The 25,973-nt window shown below is 41.1% G+C and overlaps 4 protein-coding genes and 1 long non-coding RNA gene across 6 annotated transcripts; 4 read left to right on the top strand and 1 right to left on the bottom strand.

The window, feature by feature from the left end:
* Positions 1 to 1,572: 1,572 nt before the first annotated feature.
* Positions 1,573 to 3,388, top strand: LOC311026248. Of its 2 annotated transcripts, none has more exons than XR_014598460.1 (4): positions 1,573 to 1,804; positions 1,892 to 2,091; positions 2,179 to 2,242; positions 2,403 to 3,388. It is a non-coding gene; the product is annotated as an uncharacterized lncRNA (long non-coding RNA). The 2 variants fall into 2 exon arrangements; XR_014598461.1 differs by having other exon boundaries at positions 1,574 to 1,786.
* Positions 3,015 to 8,463, bottom strand: lipia (lipase, member Ia). Its single transcript, XM_084029654.1, has 11 exons — positions 8,328 to 8,463; positions 7,904 to 7,987; positions 6,486 to 6,856; positions 6,307 to 6,415; positions 5,241 to 5,342; positions 5,063 to 5,152; positions 4,762 to 4,929; positions 4,469 to 4,558; positions 4,055 to 4,163; positions 3,786 to 3,959; positions 3,015 to 3,692 (listed from the first exon to the last, which is right to left on the bottom strand). The coding sequence occupies exons 2-11, from the start codon at positions 7,959 to 7,961 to the stop codon at positions 3,608 to 3,610; spliced, it is 1,356 nt and encodes a 451-aa protein (XP_083885780.1). The 5' UTR covers positions 7,962 to 7,987; positions 8,328 to 8,463; the 3' UTR covers positions 3,015 to 3,607.
* Positions 8,464 to 9,316: 853 nt separating this feature from the next.
* LOC311026245 (choline-phosphate cytidylyltransferase B-like) lies at positions 9,317 to 13,008 on the top strand. Its single transcript, XM_084029656.1, has 8 exons — positions 9,317 to 9,747; positions 10,749 to 10,848; positions 11,224 to 11,340; positions 11,535 to 11,686; positions 11,784 to 11,862; positions 11,955 to 12,097; positions 12,176 to 12,364; positions 12,637 to 13,008. Exons 1-8 carry the CDS (start codon positions 9,670 to 9,672, stop codon positions 12,865 to 12,867), a joined length of 1,089 nt encoding a protein of 362 aa, XP_083885782.1. The 5' UTR covers positions 9,317 to 9,669; the 3' UTR covers positions 12,868 to 13,008.
* Positions 13,009 to 14,045: 1,037 nt separating this feature from the next.
* Positions 14,046 to 20,049, top strand: LOC311026246 (palmitoyltransferase ZDHHC20-A-like). The gene is made up of 13 exons (XM_084029657.1): positions 14,046 to 14,178; positions 15,293 to 15,319; positions 15,404 to 15,498; positions 15,622 to 15,742; positions 16,180 to 16,249; positions 16,352 to 16,384; positions 16,546 to 16,666; positions 17,393 to 17,525; positions 17,608 to 17,734; positions 17,982 to 18,068; positions 18,172 to 18,251; positions 18,546 to 18,592; positions 18,669 to 20,049. Exons 1-12 carry the CDS (start codon positions 14,061 to 14,063, stop codon positions 18,587 to 18,589), a joined length of 1,056 nt encoding a protein of 351 aa, XP_083885783.1. The 5' UTR covers positions 14,046 to 14,060; the 3' UTR covers positions 18,590 to 18,592; positions 18,669 to 20,049.
* A 1,261-nt stretch (positions 20,050 to 21,310) lies between these two features.
* LOC311026247 (organic solute transporter subunit alpha-like) lies at positions 21,311 to 23,972 on the top strand (the record flags this gene model as incomplete). The annotated part of the gene is made up of 8 exons (XM_084029658.1): positions 21,311 to 21,386; positions 21,653 to 21,804; positions 21,951 to 22,024; positions 22,622 to 22,780; positions 22,961 to 23,072; positions 23,149 to 23,295; positions 23,616 to 23,721; positions 23,812 to 23,972. The coding sequence occupies 8 exons, from the start codon at positions 21,311 to 21,313 to the stop codon at positions 23,970 to 23,972; spliced, it is 987 nt and encodes a 328-aa protein (XP_083885784.1).
* Positions 23,973 to 25,973: the final 2,001 nt, after the last annotated feature.

Below are 25,973 nucleotides of genomic sequence, written 5' to 3'. Positions count from 1 at the left end.
TGGCACTCCTGCTCAGATCACCTGACTACCCACAAACAGGCAATCATTTTAGTCACAGGATAATGGGTAAAAAGAGATGTGATCTGACCATAACAATGTCTCAGGTAGAGGCTGTAAAAATGAGAGCTCAAAATGTCTGAACACTTGAACGTCTGACAGTGGGCCAGTCCTAAACCCTCACAGACTTCACAGGAACCCGCCTAAAGTCTGACACTGGGATTGTGTGTCTCAAACCTGCTGAACTCTATATTTCCTATAGTGGAATTATATTCCAGATTCTTTCAAACACCACACCTCCAGTTTACAACTCAGGCTTTCTATCAGTCTTGAGGAAAAGCTGAGAAAACTTTGATAACACTGTCTAAAAAAACCTCACAACCACAGAACACATGATACTGATTTCCCAGGCTGAATGTGATTCACTTGAAACATCCCTTCTTGTGTAACTGCGCTCCAGTTTGTCCCTTTGAACACACCCCTGCTCTCCCCCAGTGATATTTGGGAGCAGAGTGGAGCTAAACTTAGCCCTGACAGAACCTCTCCTCATCACAACATACTCTGCAGACCACAATGGAGGGTGTCGCGTTACCACAGATGCTGCTGTATCTCACCGGTGTCGCCGGCCAAACAAGGTGAGCGTGTGTCCCCTCGATCTTTGACTGGCAATAATCTGCTAATGTGTTTACCATGTTGACTAACGAATGTACAGTATGATGTGTCACTTGGCTCCTTCCGTTGCCTTGGTTCCAGCATGTGTTGCACATTTGTCGCCTGCCGTGGCGTGGCGTGAGAGAAGCGGCTGCCTCTTGTTCACCACCCACACACAGTCTCCCCCACTCTGATGCATCTCTGAAAGATGTGTCATGAAGAGCACATATCTGAACAATGATGTTGGACTGAGCTTCTGTTGATTTCTGCTGCACTGACTTGCTCCAATTTGTCATTTTGTAGATGTAGACTTAAAGACCTGCAGCTTTTTCTCTCTCTTTCACTCTACACTTGTATCCCCCCTCTGTCCCGATGGGCAGCTATAGCTCAGCCCTCGTTCCCGGTAAGCCTCACACCTATTATTGTTACAACTCTCTGTTGAAACACACTTTGAGCCGCTTCAAACGCTGCATGTCAAACTGCTGAATGTTGAATCCCAAACATGTGTGTTGAAATGGCTTGTTTTCTCTGCTGTGATGTGTTTGATGAGTTCTGGGCTTTTAACAGTTACTCTTCGTTTCCCTCAAAGACACTGAGGAGTTTAACGCGGTGGCGTCCATTGCGGAGAGGCTGAATGAGCAGGGAGCTCATGCTGCAGATGAGAGGTTACAGTCAGAGCTTCAGACTCTGGGAAGTATACACGTTTAATCATGGTTAGCTAGACGTGTTGTACGCTCCAGTTATAACTTGGCTCGCTGCATGGAAGTGTGCATGGTCTTGTTTGTGTCCTGTATGTCCTTGGGATAAATTTAACTTTTCTAAGCTGCCTCGTACACATAGCCAAGTACAGCAGTGAGAGATATCTACTCTGACTCCTTACTCAAAACAAGGTGCTTGCATTCTAATGAATGAGCTTTTTCTCTTTTTTTAAATGTGTCTTGAATTTAAACTTGATTTTTCATACTTCTATTGGGTGATTTACCCTAAATGTGTTCATCAGATGTCTCAAACTAGACTTAACTTACAGGTAACAATAATGATGGAGGAGAAAAGAAAAGCAAACCAGAGTCGAGAGCCGGATTCTTTAAAGCTTCAGGAAAACTCTCCGGAAACGAGCCAAAATGGGGCTTCCCTGCCTGTCAGTGTAAAAGAAAAAGTTAAGGCTTCATGCACTTTAAATGTAAGCTGATGTTTCTGACTTCTGTTGTGTTGTCAGACAGTAATGTTGGTTTCATATCCACAGGCAGCAGCACCCAGAGGTGTGCGCACGCAGCCCTTCACCTCCCTGTTTCCGAAGGCTCTCTCTACTGTGCTGCATCCGTCGCTGCCCCCGAGCCTGAACTCTGACCCCCAGCCCAGCAAAAGTCCACCCAACCTGGAACAACTGCAGACGGAGCTGAGAGACCTGAGGGACCAGTTTGAAGGGATGAAGACTCAGCACAAGTAGGACCCGTTCCTTCCCCCTTCAGCCTCCGCCTGGTGTGACATTTGCATCGCTGTCGCTAATCTGATAGAAATCTTGTTTTCCAGCAAAGAAATTAAACTGCTGATGAATGAGCTTGACGAGGAGAAAAGGATTCGCTTGACTTTACAGGTGAGAATCACAGGAAGTCATACAATGTGGCCGCAGGAAAAAGAATGCAATCATTCTGTATAAGAAACAGTGCACCATTACTTTAAGACGACATTATTATTGCACTTTGTTTTCTTTCTTGCAGCTGCATTCATGGTTTGACTTGTTTTTTGTGTTTTAGATGGAGATTCAACGTATGAAGAAGCACATGTCTAAATGAGTGGAGTCATCATCAAAGACACAAGGTCCTACACGTATCTCATATTATCTTTTTCCTAAGTTCAATAAAAATCATCCTTGCTTCTTTTTGATCATATTTAAAAAGTATATTTCTCTTTAATCTGTAATTTTCCTGGTGAACTGAATGTATTGACTGAGTCGCTGCTGAAAATAATCCTGTGTAGACGGACTCTTAATGACATGGTCGGCCAAATAAGGGTTTTCATGGAGAGAAATGGTGTTTTCAGTTTTCCATAACTGTTGGCCTGAATATGTACTGTGTCATCACTTGGTGATATTGGTTTTTAATCATTTGTTGATTTTCATTTGACAGTGAAACAGAGACGAAGACACAAAATCAGAGCCAGCAGTTGATCAGCTTCTCTCGTATTTTTAGTTTTTAAATTAGAGTTTGTGAATTAATTAAATAGATATTGTCAATTTTTGAGTTGAGATTGTATTAATAATTAAATGAATAATAATAAATATGAGGTACTAGTAATGTCATGTAAAAATAATCTTTTTTTTTTTACTTTTATGCAAAGAAAGTTAGGAATCAATGAAGTTAATACTCTTTCAGTCTTAATGAGAAATGTGTGATTCAACAAAATAATCATATTGGTCTGAAATATGTTCGACTGATGATTATCAGATAATTATCTTACTAAATTGCCACCGAAGCAAAAGAATTACATTACTGATGTGATTTCCACAAACAACCTGCAGACAAGATGAAACACAAATGCCACTAATTGGAATTAGATAAGTAATATATATATAATATATATTTATGTAATAAAACCAACCTCGATTTTGTTGTTGGAATCACAACTTCCATTACTGAAATAACTCATCACGAGTCATTATGATGCATGAAAGTTCAATTCATCTTACAAGTGAAAAGCAAATAAATAATCTTTTTTGGCTAAATGTTTTTTTGTTTTTTTTTGTTAAAAAAAATCATATAATTTCTCTTAAACACATACATTATCAGGTATATCACTTTTTCGGATAACAAATGATACATCGCAGCCAGGTCAGTCCGTTTGATGCTTGCTCTCCATCCCAAACCCGGATGGACTGAAGATTCAGATGAGTCTCTTTCACTGCTGGAGTGGAATAGTAAGCATAGTTTGGAACTTTTTCAACACGGTGTCCAGTTTGATCTCAGAAGTTGGATTCTTCGCAGGGAATCGGCCTGAAGGTGACCTCTTTGTTCTCCTCCAGAAGGATGTCGTATCGACAGAGAGGCCTGTGAAGGACAAAGTCAACATAACTGTCATGAAAAACAGCTGAAATGAAATGTCAAACAGATAGAATGTTTAAAAATCCCCACGTTGTATACCTCTCCTCGCGTTCCACGTTTGTGAGACGGACTCGGAGAACACGGAGCTTGTATTTGGGCTTGAATACATTCCCAGTATGGAAGTTGAGTGACACCTTTTTCACTGACTGAAGGTCTTTGTCAAACTGGGCAAGCAACCTGGTCTCTGTGTACTTCCTGAACTCCGATAGTTTACTGATGTGAAAACGAAAGAGGCGTAATGAGAGAGAAGTTGAGGTGGAATATACATATTTGCCACAGGATTTCTGATATGTGAAGTGAAGACTTACTGGTTAATGGTTGCCACCGCTTCTTTACCGTTGCCGTGAAGTTTAACAGTGATGTATCCCCAGCGGACGTCCTCGTTCCATATCATCACCTCCATCCTGTATTTGGTCACTGAGAGATTCCAATTCTTATTCTCAAATATTATATATACTAACTATACTTACTTCTATAGTGTGTCATAAAAACGGTGTATTTATTGAGTGTTTGGATTCTTTCACAGTTATTTTTTATAGCACTTAGAACGGCTTTATAATAAAAAAAAGACAGGAAAATCTCACTTCTTACAGTATTGGACCTTTGAACATTTGCATCATATGAGATTTGCTATGTGTTTTAATATGAACCCCTTATACATTATATTAGGGGTATGTGTTTCTGTCAGATTCTGATGTGATTATTAGTGCTCTGGTACTTACTGCAGAAAGGGGAGACTTTATTTGTGGTGAAGTAGGTTGTGGTTTGGTTCAGCCTCAGCAGGACGTCTCTCCACTCTATGACATCATAACCTGGATTCGAGTCAAACAGCTGCGTCAAGTCAAATGACCATGAAATATTGAGACTGTAAATATCTACGATGCTTCAATATTCACTCATTTGTCTCATTTTATTATTCCATTAACAGCATCGTTCCATATTGTGTTGATGTTTTAGGGTTTTTTGTACATAAAACGTGTGTTCTACATTAGTGAGAGATCATCAAAGAGCCAACCAAAGACAGGACATCCAGCAGCACCGAAGAGGTCACAGTTCAAGCAGTTGCCATCAAGGAAGTCCTCGTAGGAGGAGCAGGGGAAGGCCCTGGTGGTGCACGTCCGCTCCACGGAGTCAAGGAAAAGCAACACTGACCTCTGGTGGTCGCATTTGAAATAGGATCCTCCTGCACAGGGGTGAGTCTGAATTGTTACCATGCAGCATTGTGCACTCTTATAGTACCAATAATCACGTGTGATTATAACACCTTTTTTTTTTACACAAAGATTAGTGATCGATCATCATTTTAAAGACCTTACCATGAAAGATGGTCGTTGGGCAGCCGGGTTGGTCCGTTCCACCATTGGCATAGAAATCAATGTGACCCAGAGGTTTTCTGAAGCCCAGGGCTGTGAATGACATGACAATAATACTAATAGCAACAACTTTAGAACAAAATGACGGATGACACATTTAATATGTAATAGTGTGACTGACCGTCTATGTCTGTGTGCAGGACGTCCACAAACTGTGCGTCTGTGGGGTCCAGCCGGTCCTCCGGAGGAGTGCCAGTGAACTGAGGTCCTGCTGGATCCAGACCTGCAAACATCAGTAGACCTCAGGATCGTCGAACACATTGATGGGAGCTCAACGGCACACTGGGGAAGACTGAGTTTCACCTTATTGCAGGTACACGTTTACTGATTTACTGCCTTTTTCCTTTTCCATATTACCGCTGCTGCTTTTGACTGTCTTTATTTCTACCATCCGTCTATGTTTTATGTGACCGAACACGTCTAGACTTGTTGTTCCTCTTTTTTTGTGTGTGAGGTTTTAAACCTAATACTCCTTTGCAGCCGTGTTGACCTGGATGTCTGTAGTTACTGACACTGTGGGAGGATAATCTCTCCACAGGGATTTCAAAACTGTGTAGATTTTTTCCCTGGTGAGTCCTGCCCAGATGGCCGACTCAACCTTCATTTACTCCGAAAATCAACTGACAAACCCTTTTATCGGAGAGGACTTTAAGGACAATTGTGTCACATGTGCCCTCGATAAGCATCTCAGCCAAGTGCCCAAAAGAATGTTTATTGCCTGGCGCAGTAGATAAGTGCTCAAAGGTTGTGTAACTAAATCCAATATGTGCAGTATTTCTTCTACTGGTAGGTGACAAAAAAAACCTTACCAAGTATGTTTGTGTGACTATAATATAAGACACCATCACCTACTAGTAACCTTTCAGTGAGATATGGGACTTATTTTAAATAGTATTCTTCAATATCTTCACCTCCTTACCAGTGAAATATTACTAAAAATGAGTTTTCCCAGTTAATTTCATTTCTCCTTTTTTTTTTTTTATCTTGAAAGGCCTAAATGTTAAATCTATTTTTCTTTCTATTTAACTTATTTTTGGAGTGGCCTTTTCCCGTGTAAGAATGTTTAACAAACACACAGATACAATACCGTTTAAATTTTGAGCTCCTTGTTAAGATTACGCTGTTTGACAATGAGCACGTCTGTGTTTGAAAGAAAGAAATCTGCATTTGAATCTGCCCGCTCTCACCTGTAATCCTTCCAATCGACCCGTTGAGGTTGGCGCCTACGAAGCCTGATATATGAGCCCCAAGGCTGACTCCGATCATGTGGATGGAGCTCAGAGAGGCTCCGTGTTGCTGGGGGGGAATCTGTCGTTAGTCTCGTTACTAACAACACATCTGAAGCTACATCAGACACATCTCGTACCTGCATCGTTGCAATGAAAGCAGTGAGGTTGTCGGCTGCCTTGTGGGTGTTCTCCACCGCCTTTAAGTAATTCACATTAGCAGCTCCGTGGTTCCAGTCCACCACTATGATATTCATGTCTTCCCTGGCCAGCAGCTCCTCCGAGAGCTTATGCACCCACGTCGGTGGGGATCCTGTAGGCCGATACCCATGAATGACGAAGGTGGTAGGTCTGGACAAGTTGAAGGTGGGATGGATGGACAGGTCGCTGTGGGACACCAGCGTACCGCAGGTGGCATTTTCCCTGGTGTACAGCAACAACCGGATTTTGAGGCTGGTCCCGAGGAACGCGTGACTGAGATTTAGATCTGTAAACTCTTCACATCTCTGAGCTTGAGGGCAGTCAGAGGGAAACACAGAAGGAGCAGAGGAAGGTGTTTGGGTAGGAGAGGATAACGAAAAGGAATGAATGAGATGTGACAACCTATTTATCTCTTATCTATTTAGTGATTTATCATAGTTGCTGCCATCATCAGTGACATAGTCATACTCAAAGTGGGAGGGTTCAACGCTAGGTTGAAACTGTGACACTCTAACGCCCACCAGACACACACGTCATGAACCAGTTGGACTGGTAAGAAAACAACACAGAGATTCATGAGAACTGATTTGTAATACACTTGATCAGGACATCGGAACACAGTGTATAACAACCCAACTAGAAATCAATGAAATGCAGTGGCAGTACACCATCTGATAAATGACCTATCACCATAACTGAACAAAACAAGCAATAGACATTAATAATAACCACTCATCTCTGTTAGTCCGCTAAATGAATGAAGTTATGAAGTGTGTTTACAATATGTTTCTTGCTATCTGACATCATATAAACATTTGATCACTGATGGAAGTGATTTCCTAATAAAAAAAAACAGACAATTGAGCAAGAACATCAAGATCCACTGAGATGGAAGAGCGGCTTCATGTTTAAGAAATGACATCAGCTGTTCTCAGTAACCGTTACACAATAGATGTGACTTTTCATATTGGTTGCATAGCTGCGTACACGTCTCTGCCGTACCATTGGTCTCTGCAAACCACAGCTCAAATGAGCTGGTTTTACCAAGAAATTTCACTTCCTCAAATGTTGTTGTTTGTCAGCTCTTTCGCGTGTGTGTGTGTGTGTGTGTGTGTGTGTGTGTGTGTGTGTGTGTGTGTGTGTGTGTGTGAGTGTGTGAGTGTGTGAGTGTGTGTGTGTGTGTGTGTGTGTGTGTGAGAGTGTGTGTGAGTGTGTGTGTGTGTGTGTATATACTGCATATATACATATATATATATATATATATATATATATATATATATATATATATTGCTGTTTGTACATACTGTCTGTTTGTGTACAAACAGACATATTTCCGAGTGTTTGCTGTTGGCTTTACCTTGGTATATTTGAACAGTTATCGGCAGGAGCAGTGTCAGGTACTGCCACAAGGACATGCTTTACACCAGCATGTACAAATAATCTGTAGACAGAGTTATCAGAGTAAGACCGTTAAAGCATAAAAACACACCAGTCAGACGTTTAGCCCATTTAATAACTAACAACTAAAAATCACATCGACACTGAGCCAACAGTCACATCTACTCACCTTCCAATGATATGGATGAGTGGCAATAATGTGCCATACGGTCACTTTCAGACTGAAAATCCTTTTTTCTAGCCCCACCCACTGATTAATCTCAGCCAATGACATTGTGATTGCAAGCGAAACTGAAATCTGCAGAAATCTGGTCTTTGTCAGTGTCTCCCTAAGATACACCGTAACAAATCTGAAAACACTGAGAAGCGTGTTGTCTTCTTACCTTCGCCGTGTACTATTTCCTGGTCCGGTCAAAGGTCCTGAACATTGCGGGTCAACCTTGGTTTGTGCCTCCACATATTTGAGACGTGCTCACTTGTGTGAAGTGAGAGAAGGAACAGCAGAGCAGTACTCGCACCCTACATGGTGAGGATAGCCCCACCCCTTGCCCCAGGCCATTGTGTTCACAGGTGAAACATTCCTTTCAAGTCACTCCTGCACTCAAACCGGTTATGAGGACCTTTCTTGAGTCTCTGTTGCACATTTGATTCTGTTAAAAAAACAAAAACAACCTAGTCTTTGTTAATTGTGGCCATTAATATGCAAAAAAGTGAAAGTGAAACATGCTGTGGGCATTTCCAAAAAATGTGTCACTTTTACCGACAGATATTTCATCCCAACTGTAACCTTCAGTCAGGTTCTCAGAGTCACACGACACACAACAACTTGTGTTATTTTAACTCTCCTGCACAAGTTTCATTTCCTCGAAATTCACGTATGTCTAATTATGTCTGTAGAGCTGTGTCTGGATATGTGTGTACGTTTGTGTACGTAACATAAAATCATGGAATTTATTTTGTCCTGCTAACATTACTAAAATCAAATCAAGGTATTTGCTTATAAACCATAAAATATTGGACATATTGAAATTTTGACCTGGTGATGGTGATGATGTAACGTCAAAGTTCACCAAAGTTATTATAATTCATCTCCGGAGGGACATGAATGTCAGGCTCAGTGAGCTGAACCGACCAGCTATAAGAACCCTAAGTAATAATGTAAGCAGGCAGAGCAGCATGTGGTTGATTTAAAGATGCACCTGAGCTGGATTCACAACAGACGTTACATAACATCCAGCTGTGGGCGACTTGTGACAACTTTGTGAAATGTTGGGACACGCTGTCCGTCTGTGTTTGGTTCCAAAGGCTGCTCCTTTATAGTCGGCCTTATATTCCTCTGCACAAAACTATTAGCCGCCTCTTTTCTCTACAGCCAGGAGGAAAACATGAGCGTTCTTCACATTTACTTCTAGCCGGACTCTTGCTTATAGTTTAAATAGTGGAAGATTTTACACACTATCCTGCTGCAAGCGCCTGCGTTACCGTGGTGATGAAAGTTCTACTGAGTAGTGATGACATGTCCTATCTGCATTTCTGAATAGCTTTACCAGAGTGGCTTGAACTTTGCTCACTAGGTTCTCCCGTCATCAGGGTCGGGCAGCCCGCCGGGATGCATACTTAATAACTCACAGACACAGCGGCTCAGACATCCCCGTGTGCTCGTTAGGCCGGCTGAAAGGCGGCTGCAGAGGCTTTGTTACAGGACAAGGAAACAGAACATCCGGGATGGCTGGAAGGAGACGAGGCCGAGGCAGCAACGTCCAACAGCAGGGCCCAAAGAAGCAGAGAGGAGGACCTCAAAGGGTAAGTCCTGTTTTCTGTCCACATCAAACGTTCATCTCTATGCTTAATAACAATCAGAAGAACTTACAATCATGAAATTAGAGTCTGGCTGTTTTTTACATTATTTAGTGAAGAAAATAAGAAGGTACAAGTTCATGTATCAGTTAGATTTGCAATGTGTTTTTATGTGACAGGCTTTTAATATTACAAGAGCGGCCTTTCCCCTAGTTATTTGACTTGTGGCTGGGAGTGGAGAGTTAACTGTTATCTGGGTGGGACGATGTGGCCATGACTCATGTTTATGTCAGCAATACACTATATTAAACTATTTTTTTTAAGATTTATTATTGTTATTACATTGTAATATACAGAAATACATGATTATTCGCAAGTGATATTCAGTAATAACTTGTTTAATATGAGACAAAATGGCAGATTAAATCATTTGTTAACTTAAAATAATATGTGATGAATTTATCAGTTTCCATTGCTGTTAATGTATAAAAAAAAACAGTACAGAATGATATATCAGAATTAATATCCAACGTTTGTGTTGGATATTAATCAATCACTCATTCATCAGCATTGATGATAATTTAAGTTTATAGTTGAACACAGGAAACACCAGATCTGAGCAGAGTCAGGGTTCAAAGTACAAGAGATAAAGAAAGCTACGTATACTGTATGTATCTACACACAACGCAAAGTCCATGACACATGGAGACATGCAGTATTCAGACTGCTCATCTTTCATATTATCATATATCATATATTTCAATCATATTATCAAAGCTTGATCATGTCGTTGTCTTTGAAGGCTAGAATCCCAGTTACACCTGTTTCCTCCTGCACTCCAAATAAATGCAGGTTATGTAAACTGTAAACTTTACAAATGATCCGAGGAGCGAATGCATGGTGAGAAAGGTGAAACATCAGAAGTGGTTTAGAAGATGGATGTACCCACGTGGAAAAAAACCTAAACTCAACACGTGATGTTTTTCCTCTGCGTTCCCTGTCCTCAGGCTCTGCGGGAGCCGGCTGCTTTTGCCAAGTCGACAGGTTGTGAATCAGAAATCCCCCATGAAAAGTTGACCATTGCCCAAGCACGGAGAGGCACACCAGGTTACACTTCTCTAAATGTTCTACTTCCATTGCTAATTAATGCAACTGAGAGTCCGATATGTCAGTCCCCAAATAGTGGGAATTACTGCTTCAGTACATGAAAATCAGCTGATATCAGCTTTAAAAAGGGATTTTAGTGTCAGTACAATATTGTTTTGCTGCTACATGTTTGGCTGATTAGAGTTGTTTTTTATCTGAATGTGCCACGCCAAAAGAGTTAGCAGCAGATTAAAAGTAATTAACGACCAATCAGAAACTGGCATCATCATCAAAATGCCCCAGCAGTAAATCTATGAATAATCAAACAGAGATAGTGAGGTTGTATAATGTCTTGTGGGTATCTAAAGGCATGTTTTCACGTTTCTCATCTTGCAGCTCATCGTCCGGTTCGTGTCTACGCCGATGGCATCTTTGATCTTTTCCATTCGGGCCATGCTCGAGCTCTGATGCAGGCCAAAAACGTGTTCCCCAACACACACCTGATAGTAGGAGGTAAAGAACGGGGACGAGCGTGTCAATGAAAACGGGGTCTCTAAGAGCTGAACATCAACTCAACTCAGCTTTATTGTCATGAAGCCTAATCTGAGAACAAAATGTTCTGTAAAGGACCAAAATCTTACGTCTCTTTGTGCTAAAACTTCCACTTTAGTAATGAACTAATTAGTAATCTTTCTGTGTGTCCCTAGTCTGCAGCGACGAGCTCACTCACAAGTTTAAGGGCTACACGGTAATGACCGAGGGCGAACGCTACGACGCCCTGAGACACTGCCGTTACGTGGACGAGGTGGTGCGGGACGCTCCCTGGTCGCTCTCCACAGAGTTCCTCAAGAAACACAAGGTCAAAGGTCACACAGTCACAGGACACTCAGCTTCTCACGAAGTCGGTGACATGAACAAAGTTTATAGTGTTCAACACTGTAATGTTACACTGACAGATTGACTTTGTGGCCCACGATGACATCCCTTACACCTCCGCTGGATCACAGGATGTTTACAAACACATCAAGGAAGCAGGTGACCACATGAATATTCATACAGTGGGTTCTTAGTCCTATCATTTCTCACATCACTTTAATTTATTGCAATCATTTCTGTTTTGATGTCAGGGATGTTCGTGGCCACTGAGAGGACAGAAGGCATCTCCACATCCGACCTGATCACTCGTATAGTCCGAGACTATGACATCTACGTCCGACGCAACCTGCAGAGAGGCTACACGGCCCGAGAACTGAATGTCGGATTCATTCATGTGAGTATTCTATTGAATAAAACAAAATGAATATTGATGTTTTGGGTACAAACCCTCTGCTTTGTCTTTTACTGAAAGGAGAAGAAATACCGGCTGCAGGAACAGGTGGACAAGATGAAAGAGACGGTCCGAACGGTGGAGGAAAAGTCCAAACACTTTGTCTACAGAGTGGAGGAGAAGAGCCATGACCTCATCCACAAGTGGGAAGAGAAGTCACGAGAATTCATCAGCAACTTCCTGGAGCTTTTTGGACCTGATGGAGCCTGGGCATGTTCACTCTTAATTAATACACATTCACGTTACATTATGTTTGTTGTTTGGTGGCAAATGTATATAATTAACTATATAGAAGGGATCATATTTGCTTGTGGAAGAATAAACATAGTCATATATAGTCAATTAGGAATACAAAATGAACCTATAACTCATAAACATATTTACATTTTGGCCATTCTATGAGCAATGATAAAGGGCACTATGGGTAATAAATAAAGCAAGAAAACCGGGTAAACCTTTCTTCTGTCTCTGTTCTTGTTTAGCATGTGATTCAGGAGCGCAGTGGTCGTATGATCCAGGCCCTGTCACCTTACTCTTCACCCCGTGGCTCCCCCAGCAGCAGTCCCACCAGGAGACGCTCGCTTTCTCCTGACTCCTCACCTGTCTCCGCTTCCCCCTCCTCCCTCTCCCCTCCTTCCTCCCCCTCATCACCCAAAAGGGCCTCACGCTCCTCTCGCAAAGCCGCCTCCACATACAGTGAACATGTACAGTGAGCTTCTCATGATTTGGTTGTCTTTGTTGATCTTCTTACAGGCTATTGGTCATTAATCCGGTAAATATGATGTCTAAGTTAGACTATTAATTAAAATGAACAATAAAAAAGAAGTGCTTTATTACAGGTTTATTGTGCAATATGTCATAATGTACAACATCTTTGTACTGTGAAAAGAAAAAGAAAATTAAAAAAAGATTTTGCGCATTACTTTATTTTCTGTCATTTGTTGTTGCTCTTTGATATGTCTAGTATCATCGATGGATCGATGGCCATTGTTGTTTAGAAGCAATACATCCTTAATGTTCCTCAGAACAAATAGAAAAGTCTGACATAAATAATTTTATACAGTAGAAATGCTGCTTAAATGGGTCTTTATAATTGAGTTATTATCGATGACAATGTTAAAACAATGTTACGGTCTGAATCTGCAGCTCCCTCGACTTAACGGGGCGTCGTAGCTCATGTTTAGTTGTCCAGTCAGCAGGTTTAGTAAAAACTAAAAGTTGCTCCATCACTGCTGGATGTGTAAAGAACCTGTTTGCTAACGAACCTGCACCATATCAACATAAAAGTTAGTGATGAAATGTCGTTTTCACTTATATACATATACATATGCTTCCACGTGAATGATGATGTAATAACAATAAGGTGATTGTGTACATGGTAATATAACAGTTATGTATATTATCTCTTTAAATTGGTGAAGGCCTACTTTAAAATCACTGCATTTAACAAGTTCTCCCTTATCTTTTCTTTTTTTACTATGAATTGAGTTTTAATTGTTTTAATTGTTCAGTATATTCTTCATTCTCACACAAAATCCTATCAAATATCCGAGGCTATTAGTAACGGTTCACTTACACAGTTAAACAAAGATAGTTTGATGCAAGAGGTCCGGTCATCATAGGTTTGGTGCGTCTTAAAGTACATCACAGTGGTCATCACGTGTTGTCCCTCGTTGTGATTTATTGGCCCTAAAGTCACGTTAAATGACACTGTTGACTACATGTTATCAACCCGACGGTTAAATATATAGAGATTTAAATGTAACGCTCGAGACGACAAACATCATCTGCGCATGTCCAGCAGCGCCTCGGTGGACCATCTCCGTCCTGTAGCGTCTTTGTCTCGGAGCATTTAAAAGCATGACTGTGACGTCACCGTCAGCTAAACGTCCTCCGCGGATTAAAGATGGCGCCTTCTCACGCACTGAGGTGCTGTCAGCGGGCTCTGAACTGGGTACCTGTCCTGTTCATAAACCTGGTCGTCGGCTGGTCCTACTACGCGTACGTCGTGGAGCTCTGTGTCTGTGAGTACGCGCACTTTCCTACGTGTTTGAGCTTTTGACGGGAGGGCGGAGAACTGCTCGCGTTGACAGTCTCACAGATGGCAACTTTCATAAGCTAGTTGGAAGTGAGATTTAAACAAAGTCCAGCTTGCAGGCTGTACTCATGCGTTTACATCCCAGTGTTAAACTGCGTCCCTTTATTAACCGTTCCTTTCGACGGAACAACGAACTTTTCTTCCAGTCAGAGGAGAGGAAACAGTCTGTGGGTGATCTATGCAATCATCATGATGATCTATGCAATCATCATGATGATCTGTGCAATCAGCATGATGATCTGTGCAATCATCATGATGGTCTGTGCAATCATCATGATGGTTGTAAACATTATGTTACAAAACACTTCACTGGAAACAACGTGCAAGAGGATGTCAAACTTTAAATATGCAGTGTTCTGTAAATGAATGGACAAAGACAGTTCTATAATGTAAACGCTACAATGACGCAAATTGTTCTAATTGTATATATAATTGTATGTATAATTGTATATCTAATTGTGTGTATATAATTTAACCATATGATGCATGTTAGTAATGATCTATTGGACGAGGACCCTCAGTTCAACAGTTAAGGAGCTACCACACCACCTTCATCTAATCATTGGTAATAAATAAATCACATGCTTATTGTGGTCATTCATCTGTAATTGGACTCATCGTTCAGCAGAGGTTTTATCCCATAATCACGTGATCATCCGAACCTAAACAAGCAGGTCTGAAAGCAGCCTACATGAATATTGAGTGTGTTTTTTATATTGCATGTTCCGTCAGGTGCAGGGACATGCACGGCTCCCACTGCACACACAGAAGGTTTATTTAGATGCTTTCAGCCTGGAACCGATGATACCATTATCCACATGTCTTTATGTGTGTAAGTCAGCGGCTGTGGTCGGGACAGGGACATCCCTGCTGCTCAGACAAAGCTCTCTGTTACGGCTGGGTCACTGCTGGCCGTGCCAGGCTGCTGCAGCATGGCGTGAGAAAAGGGTGGTGTGTTTGTTGGGGGATGTGTAGTCGTGCCATCTTAGGGCTCTCATTAATGCAAACTCATATTTCCCCCCCACTTTTGCCTCATTTAGATACAATCCCAAATAATGCAGAACGAAGTAAGTGATAGCCACAAATAGCAAATATTATGTTTGAGAGGAAAATGAAACTGCAAATCTAACTTATTTTCTCTCTCTCAACAGTCAGCTATTTGATCATCTTTCACATTTTCTTCACCATGTTTATATGGTCCTACTGGAAAACTATCGGCTCCAGACCAGCCGGCCCCTCAAAAGCAGTAAGCCACGAATAAAACCCACCTATTTTCATGTTTGCTATTATACAAAAAAACTGTCTAATACAAGTTTATGTTATATGTTGAGCTGCCTCTCGACGCTCAGGTCTGTTCTCCTCCTGTCAGTTTGTTCTTCCCAGGGCAGAGAAGGAACTGTTTGAGAGAGAGGAGCGAGCCGAGACGCAGCAAGAGATTCTGAAGAAAGTGGCCCGGAGTTTACCCGTTTATACGCGCACGGCAGGAGGAGGTGAGGCCTTCGCTGCAGCAGCAACGCTGACCGTGTTGTTGTTGGCTTCTAGCTTAGCACATGTTCAGCTGGTCTGTCTTGTGTTTATGGAGCTGCATGTATCAGGAGACTTACTTGGACTCCGGTGCACCTCCTTATCTCCACAGGCCACACCTGGCACTTCTACTTATCAGCAATCATGATCCCACCTTCTACTTTCTTTCTCAGACACATTATAGGAAATAGTAACCCCATACAGTGTTTATATTCAAACTTTTATTCAACTTACAGAATTACATTTGAAACATTTCTCAACAAAGGAAAAGTGAATGTAGAAAAATACGCCTCAAACGGATATTTTATGTAAATATTGGCTACCTGACATCACATCACATGGTGATGTAGCCGTACTCTGATAAGGCAGATCAGGTAATTCTTCTTTCATTTTCTCTTAATAGCCATCCGATACTGCGACCACTGCCAGGTGATCAAACCGGACCGCTGCCATCACTGCTCCACCTGTGAGATGTGAGTGTTTTCAAAGTCAACACTGAATATTTATGTCTCGTCGTTTATTTTTTTTACTCTCGCTGAATATATTCATAGTGATTTCTCTGCACTTTCTTAAAGGTGTGTGCTGAAAATGGACCATCACTGCCCCTGGTAGGCTTTTCTCATTTAAGCCTTTTTTTTTAAATTGTATTTATCATAATCTTGATGAACTGTGCTGTCTTTCTGCAAAAAGTAATAAATGCATATATTTCTTTAAAAGAAAATGTATAGCATTGAGCACATTTCACTTTCTGTTTCATGTTTTCTTTCAGGGTGAATAACTGTGTGGGATTCTCAAACTACAAGTACTTTGTGCTGTTCTTGGCCTACGCCTCACTCTACTGTGCAGTTATTTGTGCTACAGTCATCCAGTATTTCATCCAATTCTGGACCGTAAGTTTGTTATAAACACCAGGTTCTCACGTATGACTGCTTGCTGTGATTTGCATTTTATTAAAGGTGGTTGTCGGATCTTTTAAGTCCCATTTTAGTCATAAGATTCATGCAGCTAACCTGACCCGCCAGATGGTTTGTTACCCAGAACCATCTGAGCCGCCGGCCGCTACTGCAGAATCTACGTTAACCTGTTCAGGAGCCGCCATTGTTGAAAGCGATACCCAGCTGATACATTAGAGACGGTCAGACCTCTACTCACCAGACTGGACAGTTATAACATATCCTGCTTGTCTATGAAGGAGACATCCCGTTAACAGGGTGCTGATCAATATTCATCTTCATCCAGACGTTTTGCATGTTACGCTGCTGCACATGCATGACCATGCATAGAAGGTGTGCATGGAGACTAGCACGGTGCGCTTGGAATGTATTCATATTTCAACGGAGAGTGCAGTATATTAAACTCAGGGTGCAATGCATGCTTTTGTATTGAATAACTGTAATTACTAATTATAAAACATAATGTACTAAAACCGTTTTGGAAATCCCAAACACTAGTGGAAAGTAATAATAAACTGTCTGTCCTGTGTGAACGTGAGATAATGCAGCATGTTAAATGTCCTACTTCTCTGCAGTCAGTTGTTGGTGTAAAGATGACACAACAACAGGAAATATTCTTGCAGACTGACAAGACTAACACTCTTCTTTTTTTCCTCTCTGAAGAAACAGCTGCCTGACACGCATGCCAAATTCCACATCTTGTTTCTGTTTTTCGTGGCTGCCCTGTTCTTTATCAGCATCCTGTCACTTCTCAGCTATCACCTGTGGCTTGTAGGGAAGAATAGGACCACCATAGGTAGCTACAAATACATATTCATTTACCGTGCGATTGCATCATTTTAAAGGTCACTATTGACTGACTTTTACGTCTGCTCCAGAGGCTTTCAGGGCTCCTGTCTTCACAAACGGTCCAGACAAAAACGGGTTTTCTCTTGGCTTTCGACGGAATGCCGCCGAGGTGTTTGGCGACCAAGCAAAGTACTGGATCTTTCCTGTGTTCTCAAGGCGAGTCCTGATCAAACTTTAGCTATCAGTTATCAGTTATTATCTTAACAATTACAAAGATGAAAATAAATTAGCAGTAAGTAAGTAAGTAAGTAAGTAAGTCTACACTGAGCTTGTTAGCTCTTTATTAGCAGACAAGGTAGGTAAGCTAATTTAATGTAAAGACTTGTTCCAAAAGAACTATTTACCCTGGATCCATCCAACGCTGACATGTTAACTTATTCTGCCTTCATCCCTGTTTTATTAGTCTGGGAGATGGATATTCCTATGTAACCAGGTTGGTACACATAGATCCTGAACAAGCAAACAGTGTCCTTCACCAAAATGGCAAAGGGTTGGTAGAGTTTCTTTATTTTAATTTGTTTTTCAAATATTGAATCTGTTTAATTTAAGTTTCGTTTGCTGGTTTTTAATCTCTAATGTGATTTGAATCACAGCCCTACTGACGGGGAGGCCAACCTCGGTGTGCTTGGTAACAATACAAAATACACAGCGGACGACAGCAAAGAGAAATTAGGTATGTGGTTTATGCCTTTTCTGACATTTCCATTTGTTATGCAATATGACTTGTATGGAATTGTTCTACAAGGACAGTTAACGAGTAAACAAAACCATCAGTGAGAATATTGGCTGTTTCTATATAATTATTCTTAATGCTAATGTCACCTTGTGACAGAAGGCTGGTGGAGATACGTCTGTATTTGTCCACAGGGGTCGCCAAAATCAACACAAGAAGAAAGTTCCTTGTAGTAACGTTAAGCCTCTAACAGAACACCCTGAAACATCTCGTGTCCTCATTCTTTACTTTCAGACGGAGGCCAGATAGTCTCGGTGACGATGGAGAGTGAGCCTTAGCAGGTTTGTGAACGTGACCTGAGTACTGTCATGCGGGCTCGTCCTCCTGTGTTTATTTGTTCTTTGGCTGTCGCTGCAGGTCGCAGGTACGTCAGTGGATCGTGATGCCTTAACGTGGGAGCGCAGAAGCCATCGTCCACCCTCATTTTGAGTTTGTCAGTGCAACCTCAAGCCACACGTTTTCTATGTAGACAAAATGGACCTTTCTTCATCCAGCATGGTTTAAACCGGCACCACAGCAAGTCAACAAGGACCGCACAGCGACCTCGTAGACCCCAGCGGTCTGAGGCGGAGGTGATTCACAGGATTTGTCTTTTGTTTTGAGCCAAAGACATTGAAATGATGTTGTTATTGTATCTGAAAAACTCTGGGACATCTTTTTCCCATCTTGAGAGAATGCATGTCTACATTGTCTGTATTGTATATACATGAATTAATCACGTCATGCATTCCTACTAGAGAATCATCCTCCATCAGTATTAAAGCAACAGTAATAACTTAGAGAGAGGGGGGGGACACTAAACTGAGCTGTGTGTAACTCACACCAATGATGAGACATTTCAACCGTGTGCTCAATATGTCACCAGTTTTAAACTCCAAGCACAGTGCAATTATCAAGACCAATAGTTATCAAATGGTCTAATTTAGTTTACATGGTTCAACATATTTTATGGTCTTTCTGTTTACACTTTTAAGATATTTATTTTTTACATTTTAATTGTATACCGTGGTCAAACATACATTCAATACTCCAGTAAGACTGCCGTTTTCATTGCACTATTAATGCTCGTAATCTTTTATATATTAATTGTCTTTCAGTGTCTATTGATTCTGTCATCATAGATGATTTTATTTATGTTTAGTTTTTTAAATGGGTATTGCCCTCTTCCTTTGCTACAGTATGTTTTTGAATTAATCTCGAGTGGTAATGCCAATGATCAGATCTGTCTTCTTGAGTGTTTTTGCAGTTTAACGATATGATTCACCTGAAAGTTAGAACGTTAAAATGAAACCACAAATAAACTGTGAAAAGATCATAAAGTTCAGGGACATTTGATCCGCTGTGTCCTTGAACCTGATCCAGATAAGGAGACTTTATATACCAGGAATGAAAAAGTAGGCTGTCGTCATCAAACATGCTGCTGTCTGAGCTCCAAGCACCCGTTTCCTTCTATTGCGTTCGTTTCGGTGGAAATGATGCACAGCACAGTGTTGGGTATGCCTGAGTGACCGGTAGACGACAATAATTATGTGTAGGTGTTACTGACTGGGTGCACGTAGAATCTCACAGCTAAATAACTAACTTCAACAACTGAACATAATGGCTTCAGGCTTAATGTGTCCCAAGCAGCTAGAGCTGCTAATGTAGTTAGACCTGTAAAGGACTGCTGTTTATTGAGACTATTCACGCCATTGTTCTGTAACAATAAATGTATAAGAAACTATAACGTGTGATTTTTCTTTTCTTTATTCTTACTTGAGTGCTAAACATATTCCAACTTAATTTGTACTCAATTAACAATAAACAATATGTCTATTCTGTATACACTTTTCCTGATTGAGCGATTTCCCTCTTGCATGACCAGCAGGATTGTTGATCGCTTGACTTTTCATTCAGCATCATCAGGTAAAAATGTACATTTATTTCCAGCACTTCTGTTTATGACTAAATATCTGTGAAGCTCATTGCATTCTTGGCTTTAGTTTTTCTTTCGTGCTAATGATGAAATGTTGGCATGCTAAAAATGATACCAGCGTCAGCAGTGAGTGGTGGATACTCCATCCTCAAACAGTCGTAGAAGAGAAGCTGAATATGGAGCACTAATAAAGTTATAATGTCAGATAAGACGTGTTTTTCAAGCACATTGAAGTTGGACAGTGCTGACATGATCAGGCAGGAACATGATAAGCGGGTAACAGGAGTGAATGGCTAGCCGGGAAAAGGTGAATGACCTCAGTGCCGTTGACCTCTCCATAACAATGCAACACGTTGTTGAAGTCCCAACACTCTGCTTCACTTTGGAACCTCCCGTTGTAGCTTCCTTATGAAGAGTATCCAAGGTATCTGATTATCAATTGGAAACTTTAGATTTTCAGTTTCATCCATCCATGTATTTATTCATGTGTACAGTATTTAGTGTTCCACTGTGATGTGAAACTCACTTCATGCTCAAAGTATTGTGGGACAATCTCATTAAGATATTAAGCAGTTATTTCTATGTAAAAGGTGAATCTTGTACCAATTGTATATAATTCCCATGCATGTTTTCTGACATCTGAGTCTGCATAACAGTGATACTCACAACACTATTTATAGTAATGATTCAACATATTTCAGTTGTCTGTAGATTTACTTTGTGTGTATACTGATGTAATTAATACATTTCTTTATTATCTTATCTCTTTAGATTTACTGGGAAAGAAACTTCACAGAGTTTCTCCTGACACACTTAATAGGTCTCGCCCTTTTGACTAAAACTCTGACCTTTGTGTTATTTTAATTACTGTGACTTAAGTCTGTGAATGAATGAGTGACGGTGACTTACGGAGGTGTTCTCGTAAACGGTGCCATCCCACCTTCACTCCGTAAAAGTCACCTAAAGGGTAAAGTACACTTGCTGCTAGAATCCAGAGGCCGACACCTCGATGCAAAGGGAGACCGATTGTCAGAGTCAACTTTGTTTTTATCAGTGAACATCTCCGGAGGAATATCTGCTCGACATGGAGGAAATCCTCAACAGCACCGTTCACCCAGCGTGTTTGGAAGAGCCTCCACTGGCTATCGACGTGATAAAGCGTAAGTGACCCACATGACCACATCCTGCTCGCTGATCTGCCTTATCAACCGGTCTGAGCTAATCACATCAATCGCTCACTGAGCAGTGTCAGCCGCGTGCCTTGAATGTATCATATGATATTGAGATATTCTTCTTTTATTTGCCTCTGTATGACAATGTTACACACATTTTGTTCAACCCAGTCTGTTTTGTGCTGCTCTTGTGTGACCACATCACCCAGTCTTATTGCCTAATCTCTCTCTCTCCCCTCTCCGTTTGAAATCAGAGCTGGATGTGTTTGGATGGTGTCTGTACTGCATGCTCACCGTCATGTCCTGCGTCTCCCTGCTGCTGTACCTGGAGCAGTGCGTCTTTATTTATAAAAAACTGCCCTACCCCAAGAAGACAACTCTCATTTGGATAAGTGGCGCAGCACCAGTAAGCAATTCAGGCCTGTTTTTACAATAATAAGATAGCTGCTGATTCTCAATCCACAATCAAGTCTTAATAACTTGAGTACAAGGCCTTTTGAAATACAACATGAAATCTAAACCAATGCACATGAAGGTATTGCTCTATTTCAGGTCATTGCCACCATGTCGTGTTTTGGGATGTGGATCCCGAGGGCAGTCATGTTCACGGACATGACGTCTAACTGGTACGTTTTTCTCTCAACTACACCTAAACTCCTACACGGGGAAAAGTATTTTCACATGCATTAGAGTCAGTCTTTAGTTGATATTTCTAGAAAGCTGAAGTCTGAATAGAAGAGCCAGTATTAACGGATGCTCTCTCTTATCTGTAACTGCTTCCTTTCTTGCTATAAATGTCAAAAACTATCAGCTTCAGCTCTGTTATCTGGCTGTGACCGGTAGCTATATCTCACTACTGATATCTTCAACAGTCCTGCTTCATATGGCCAGGTTGTTACCCGTTCACGCATAGGCCTTGTGTGCGTTAACTGAAGAACAAAGTATAGTTTAACCACCCGTTGAATCATTACACACACCATGCCACATCCCCAACCAGTGTGTGCTCAACTTCAATAAAATACAGGAAATCTTTATGGTTTTTACATGCTTTCTGATTCATGCGCGGTACAGCATGCTTAACGAGTCTGTTAACTGTCGAGAGTAGGTGTGTTCCAATGTGATAAATGATTAAATATCACATCACATCCTGGACTACTAGTACTCCCTTCTTCATGATCATCACTTGCTCTCTATGACGAAGTCACTTGTCCTGCTCTATGTAGTTATTTTGCAGTTGTGGTGTATAAGGTGTTGGTGCTGATGATCGAGGAGTTGGGGGGCAGCAGTGCTTTTCTGAAGCGGTTTTCCAGTAATACCTTTCGGATCAACACGGGGCCGTGCTGCTGCTGCTGCCTCTGTTTACCCCGCGTGCACATCTCACGGTATTTACAACTATGGATGCAAATACAGACCCCTGTTCTGTGCACTGCACATACATTGAGATGAATTATTAATCATCATTTCAACCTGCTCTTATTGAAATGCATGCATGCTATTTCTGCTGCACATGTCTTATGATGTACATTTCTAACGTGGATCTTCCTTTGGACGGGATCATTCAGGCGACTGTTATTCTTGCTGAAGTTGGGTGCTCTACAGTATGCAATCCTAAAGACGGTGCTGTCTATCCTCGCCATAGTGTTGTGGACAAACGGAAACTTTGATCTCTCCGATGTAAGTGTTTGAAATATTTCTCTATTCTACTGAATTAGCATGACATGCAATTTAACTCTCTTTGCTTCCTTTTCAGCTAGAGATCACTGGTACAGCCATTTGGATAAACCCATTCATCGGCGTTCTCACCATCCTCTCCCTTTGGCCCGTTGCCATCATCTTCATGAACACCAACAGCTTGCTTCGCAGCCTCAATATCGTACCCAAGTATGCCATCTACCAGGTGAGACGCTGCAACCAATGCCGTATGTGTTACAGTGTCAGCTGTGATCTCAAAAGACAGTTAGGTTTATCTTCTATTTGTTAAACTTTCAGTAACAGAAAAGACAAGTATTACACTGAAAGAGCAACAAGGGTTTATGAGAAACGTAGTCTCCGTTTAGAGAACTACAAATATCCACTGGTGTGACCTTGGCTGTTTTTTAATTTGTTTGGTGCCATAAACGACTAAACAATTATGATATTTAGAGATAATATGCAGTGCCTCATTGAACTGCACTGTATGTACAGTATGTCACTGACCAATACATGTTTTTTCCTCAGCTAATACTGGTCCTGAGTCAGCTGCAGACATCAATCATTAACATCCTGGCCTTGGATGGGACCATCGCCTGCGCCCCACCCTTCTCTTCTCAGGCTCGCGGCTCCAGTAAGAACTCTCTGAATGTCACACATGTGAGGTAAAAGGATCCATCTGAAACCCTGATTTCTTCCGTCTCTCTTTCTCTCTGTCCTGCAGTGCTGAGTCAACAGATGATGATCATGGAGATGTTCATCCTTACTCTGATTAATCAGCGTTTGTACCGTCGTACATATGACGCACTTCCCTCTGAGGCCGACGACAATAACCAGAATGCTAAAGTGGCCCTGCAGACTGCTCTCGTGGAGCACGACGTCTAAAAGAGTGGAAGTCAACACTGCTCTTTAATGATATAATATAATAATATACGTTTACCTCGTTCTGTGAGAGAAGATCACTGCTCTGGTGATTTTCAACCCTTCTTTTTATACTTTTCATACGACACTCACTGATATTTGTCAATATCTGCATCAGTAGGTGACAAAACTTAAATGGTTGGTTCAAGATGACTACTTTCTGCCCCAAACATACGTCCTGAAGATGTTGGGTCAGCCAGAGTAAACAGGACACTGATTCTGGAAAGTTGGCTGTTGTATTGTTTATAGGCTATGTTTTTAATGTTCAGAGCAAGTGTCATTCACTTCTATTGTACTGTAGCGGAGGCAGAAGGTTCAGAGATGGACCTCTCATTGTGGATGACAATGAGCCCATGCTATGTGATAGCTAGTGGACAGAGAAGATGTGGGTTATAAACTGACCCTTTGAATTTACACCCCGACAAAAATCAATAAATCAAATGCTCTGACGAAAAAAAAGTGAAACATATGTTATCTGTGGCTGACTAATAAGCCCGTCCAATCATTTATTTGGCCCAAAATGGCTTTCCATGTTGCTGACTTGGTGACTTCCTCACTAGATTTAGCGCTTTCTGTGCTAGTGCTGCTAGCTTCTTTCATCGGAAAAGAGTTGAAAACACTGGTCTAGATTCTTCTTTGGTATCTTCCACAAATCATCAGCCATCCAGACGTGGGCTCATGTGACCCCAACGACTCACATGGTGGCCTGACGGGGCAACGAGTCTCATGTGTTCACACTCATGTGAATAGTCATCTTCAGAAACCTAAAGCAAGTTCCCTACGATAAAGCTTTCAAAGAACATGAGCTGAATGACTGAGATTCTTCACAGACTTTCTGGTTTGACAACGTGCACTTATTCCATTTGATTGATACCCCTCAGGTGTGCACACTGGATTCCTGCAGTCGGCCTGGGATTGTGTATGTTAACATATTTTTGTGTGCATAAGAACAACATTTTCTACATTTGCCTAAAGAAGAGTGAATAAAAACACCTATTTATTTGTGTGTGTGTGTGTGTGTGTGTGTGTGCACTGATGTATTATTTTTGTACTAAAGTGGCCAGTTAATCTTGACACAGTATTCAGTTTGCTATGTATGAATCGACTCATTACAGTTCCCAGGCTGCAGGTATTAAACCGAGGATCTAAGCACCAAATCATCAATCCATTTGATAAAAAAATATCTCTATTGTTTCCTGCAGCATGATAGTAGAAACATGTTTTCACTTATTATCCTTATCCCTTGTCCTCTACAATGGCGTCCTAATGTGTCTTAACACAGCCTGGAAAAAAGCTGACCCACTTGCTCAGACTTATTTGGGGCAGAAACAACACGCAGATGAGACAGCGGTGTTATTTTCAGACACGGTGTGCAATTTACAGCCGTCTACAGCATAACTATTTCTTAAGCAACCACAAGAGGACATGCTTGTTCCACCCACAAACCAGTCACACCACTCACATGATTAATTTATATTCACAGCACAATGCAGTTATTTTTCTTTAAAAGAATAATTTGAGTAATTTATAAATGTATGTGCCAGGCAAACAGGAAAAACTCAAAACATTAAACTAACAAGATGCACATGACTGGATGGGACTTTATTTAGATAAGTTGTTTTGGTATTTATAAACTGGAAAATAAGATTTCGAACAATGTTTTGTCACATCAAACACCTGAAATGTGTGAAAACAATGACTCGCTCGAGCACTGTGATGATTGTGTTTGATGTTACATTTTTCTAAAATGACCTTTAAATGATAAAATCTAAACAAGGCTCCAATTAACAGTTAGACACAATACTAATGTCCACACAATAAGATAAATCATGTCTTCACACTGACATTCTCAATATAGTTTCATGATATTTTTTACTTTTCTCTGAAAGATTGAATGTTCCCGAATCTGTTCATTCATTTACAATTATGTAATCATTCTCAATGGCTTGATTGTCTGTTGTTAAC

This window comes from Eutrigla gurnardus (assembly GCF_963514095.1).
Source record: "Eutrigla gurnardus genome assembly, chromosome: 15".
Taxonomy (NCBI): Eukaryota; Metazoa; Chordata; class Actinopteri; order Perciformes; family Triglidae; genus Eutrigla; species Eutrigla gurnardus.
This window is presented reverse-complemented; position numbering and strand designations above follow the sequence as displayed.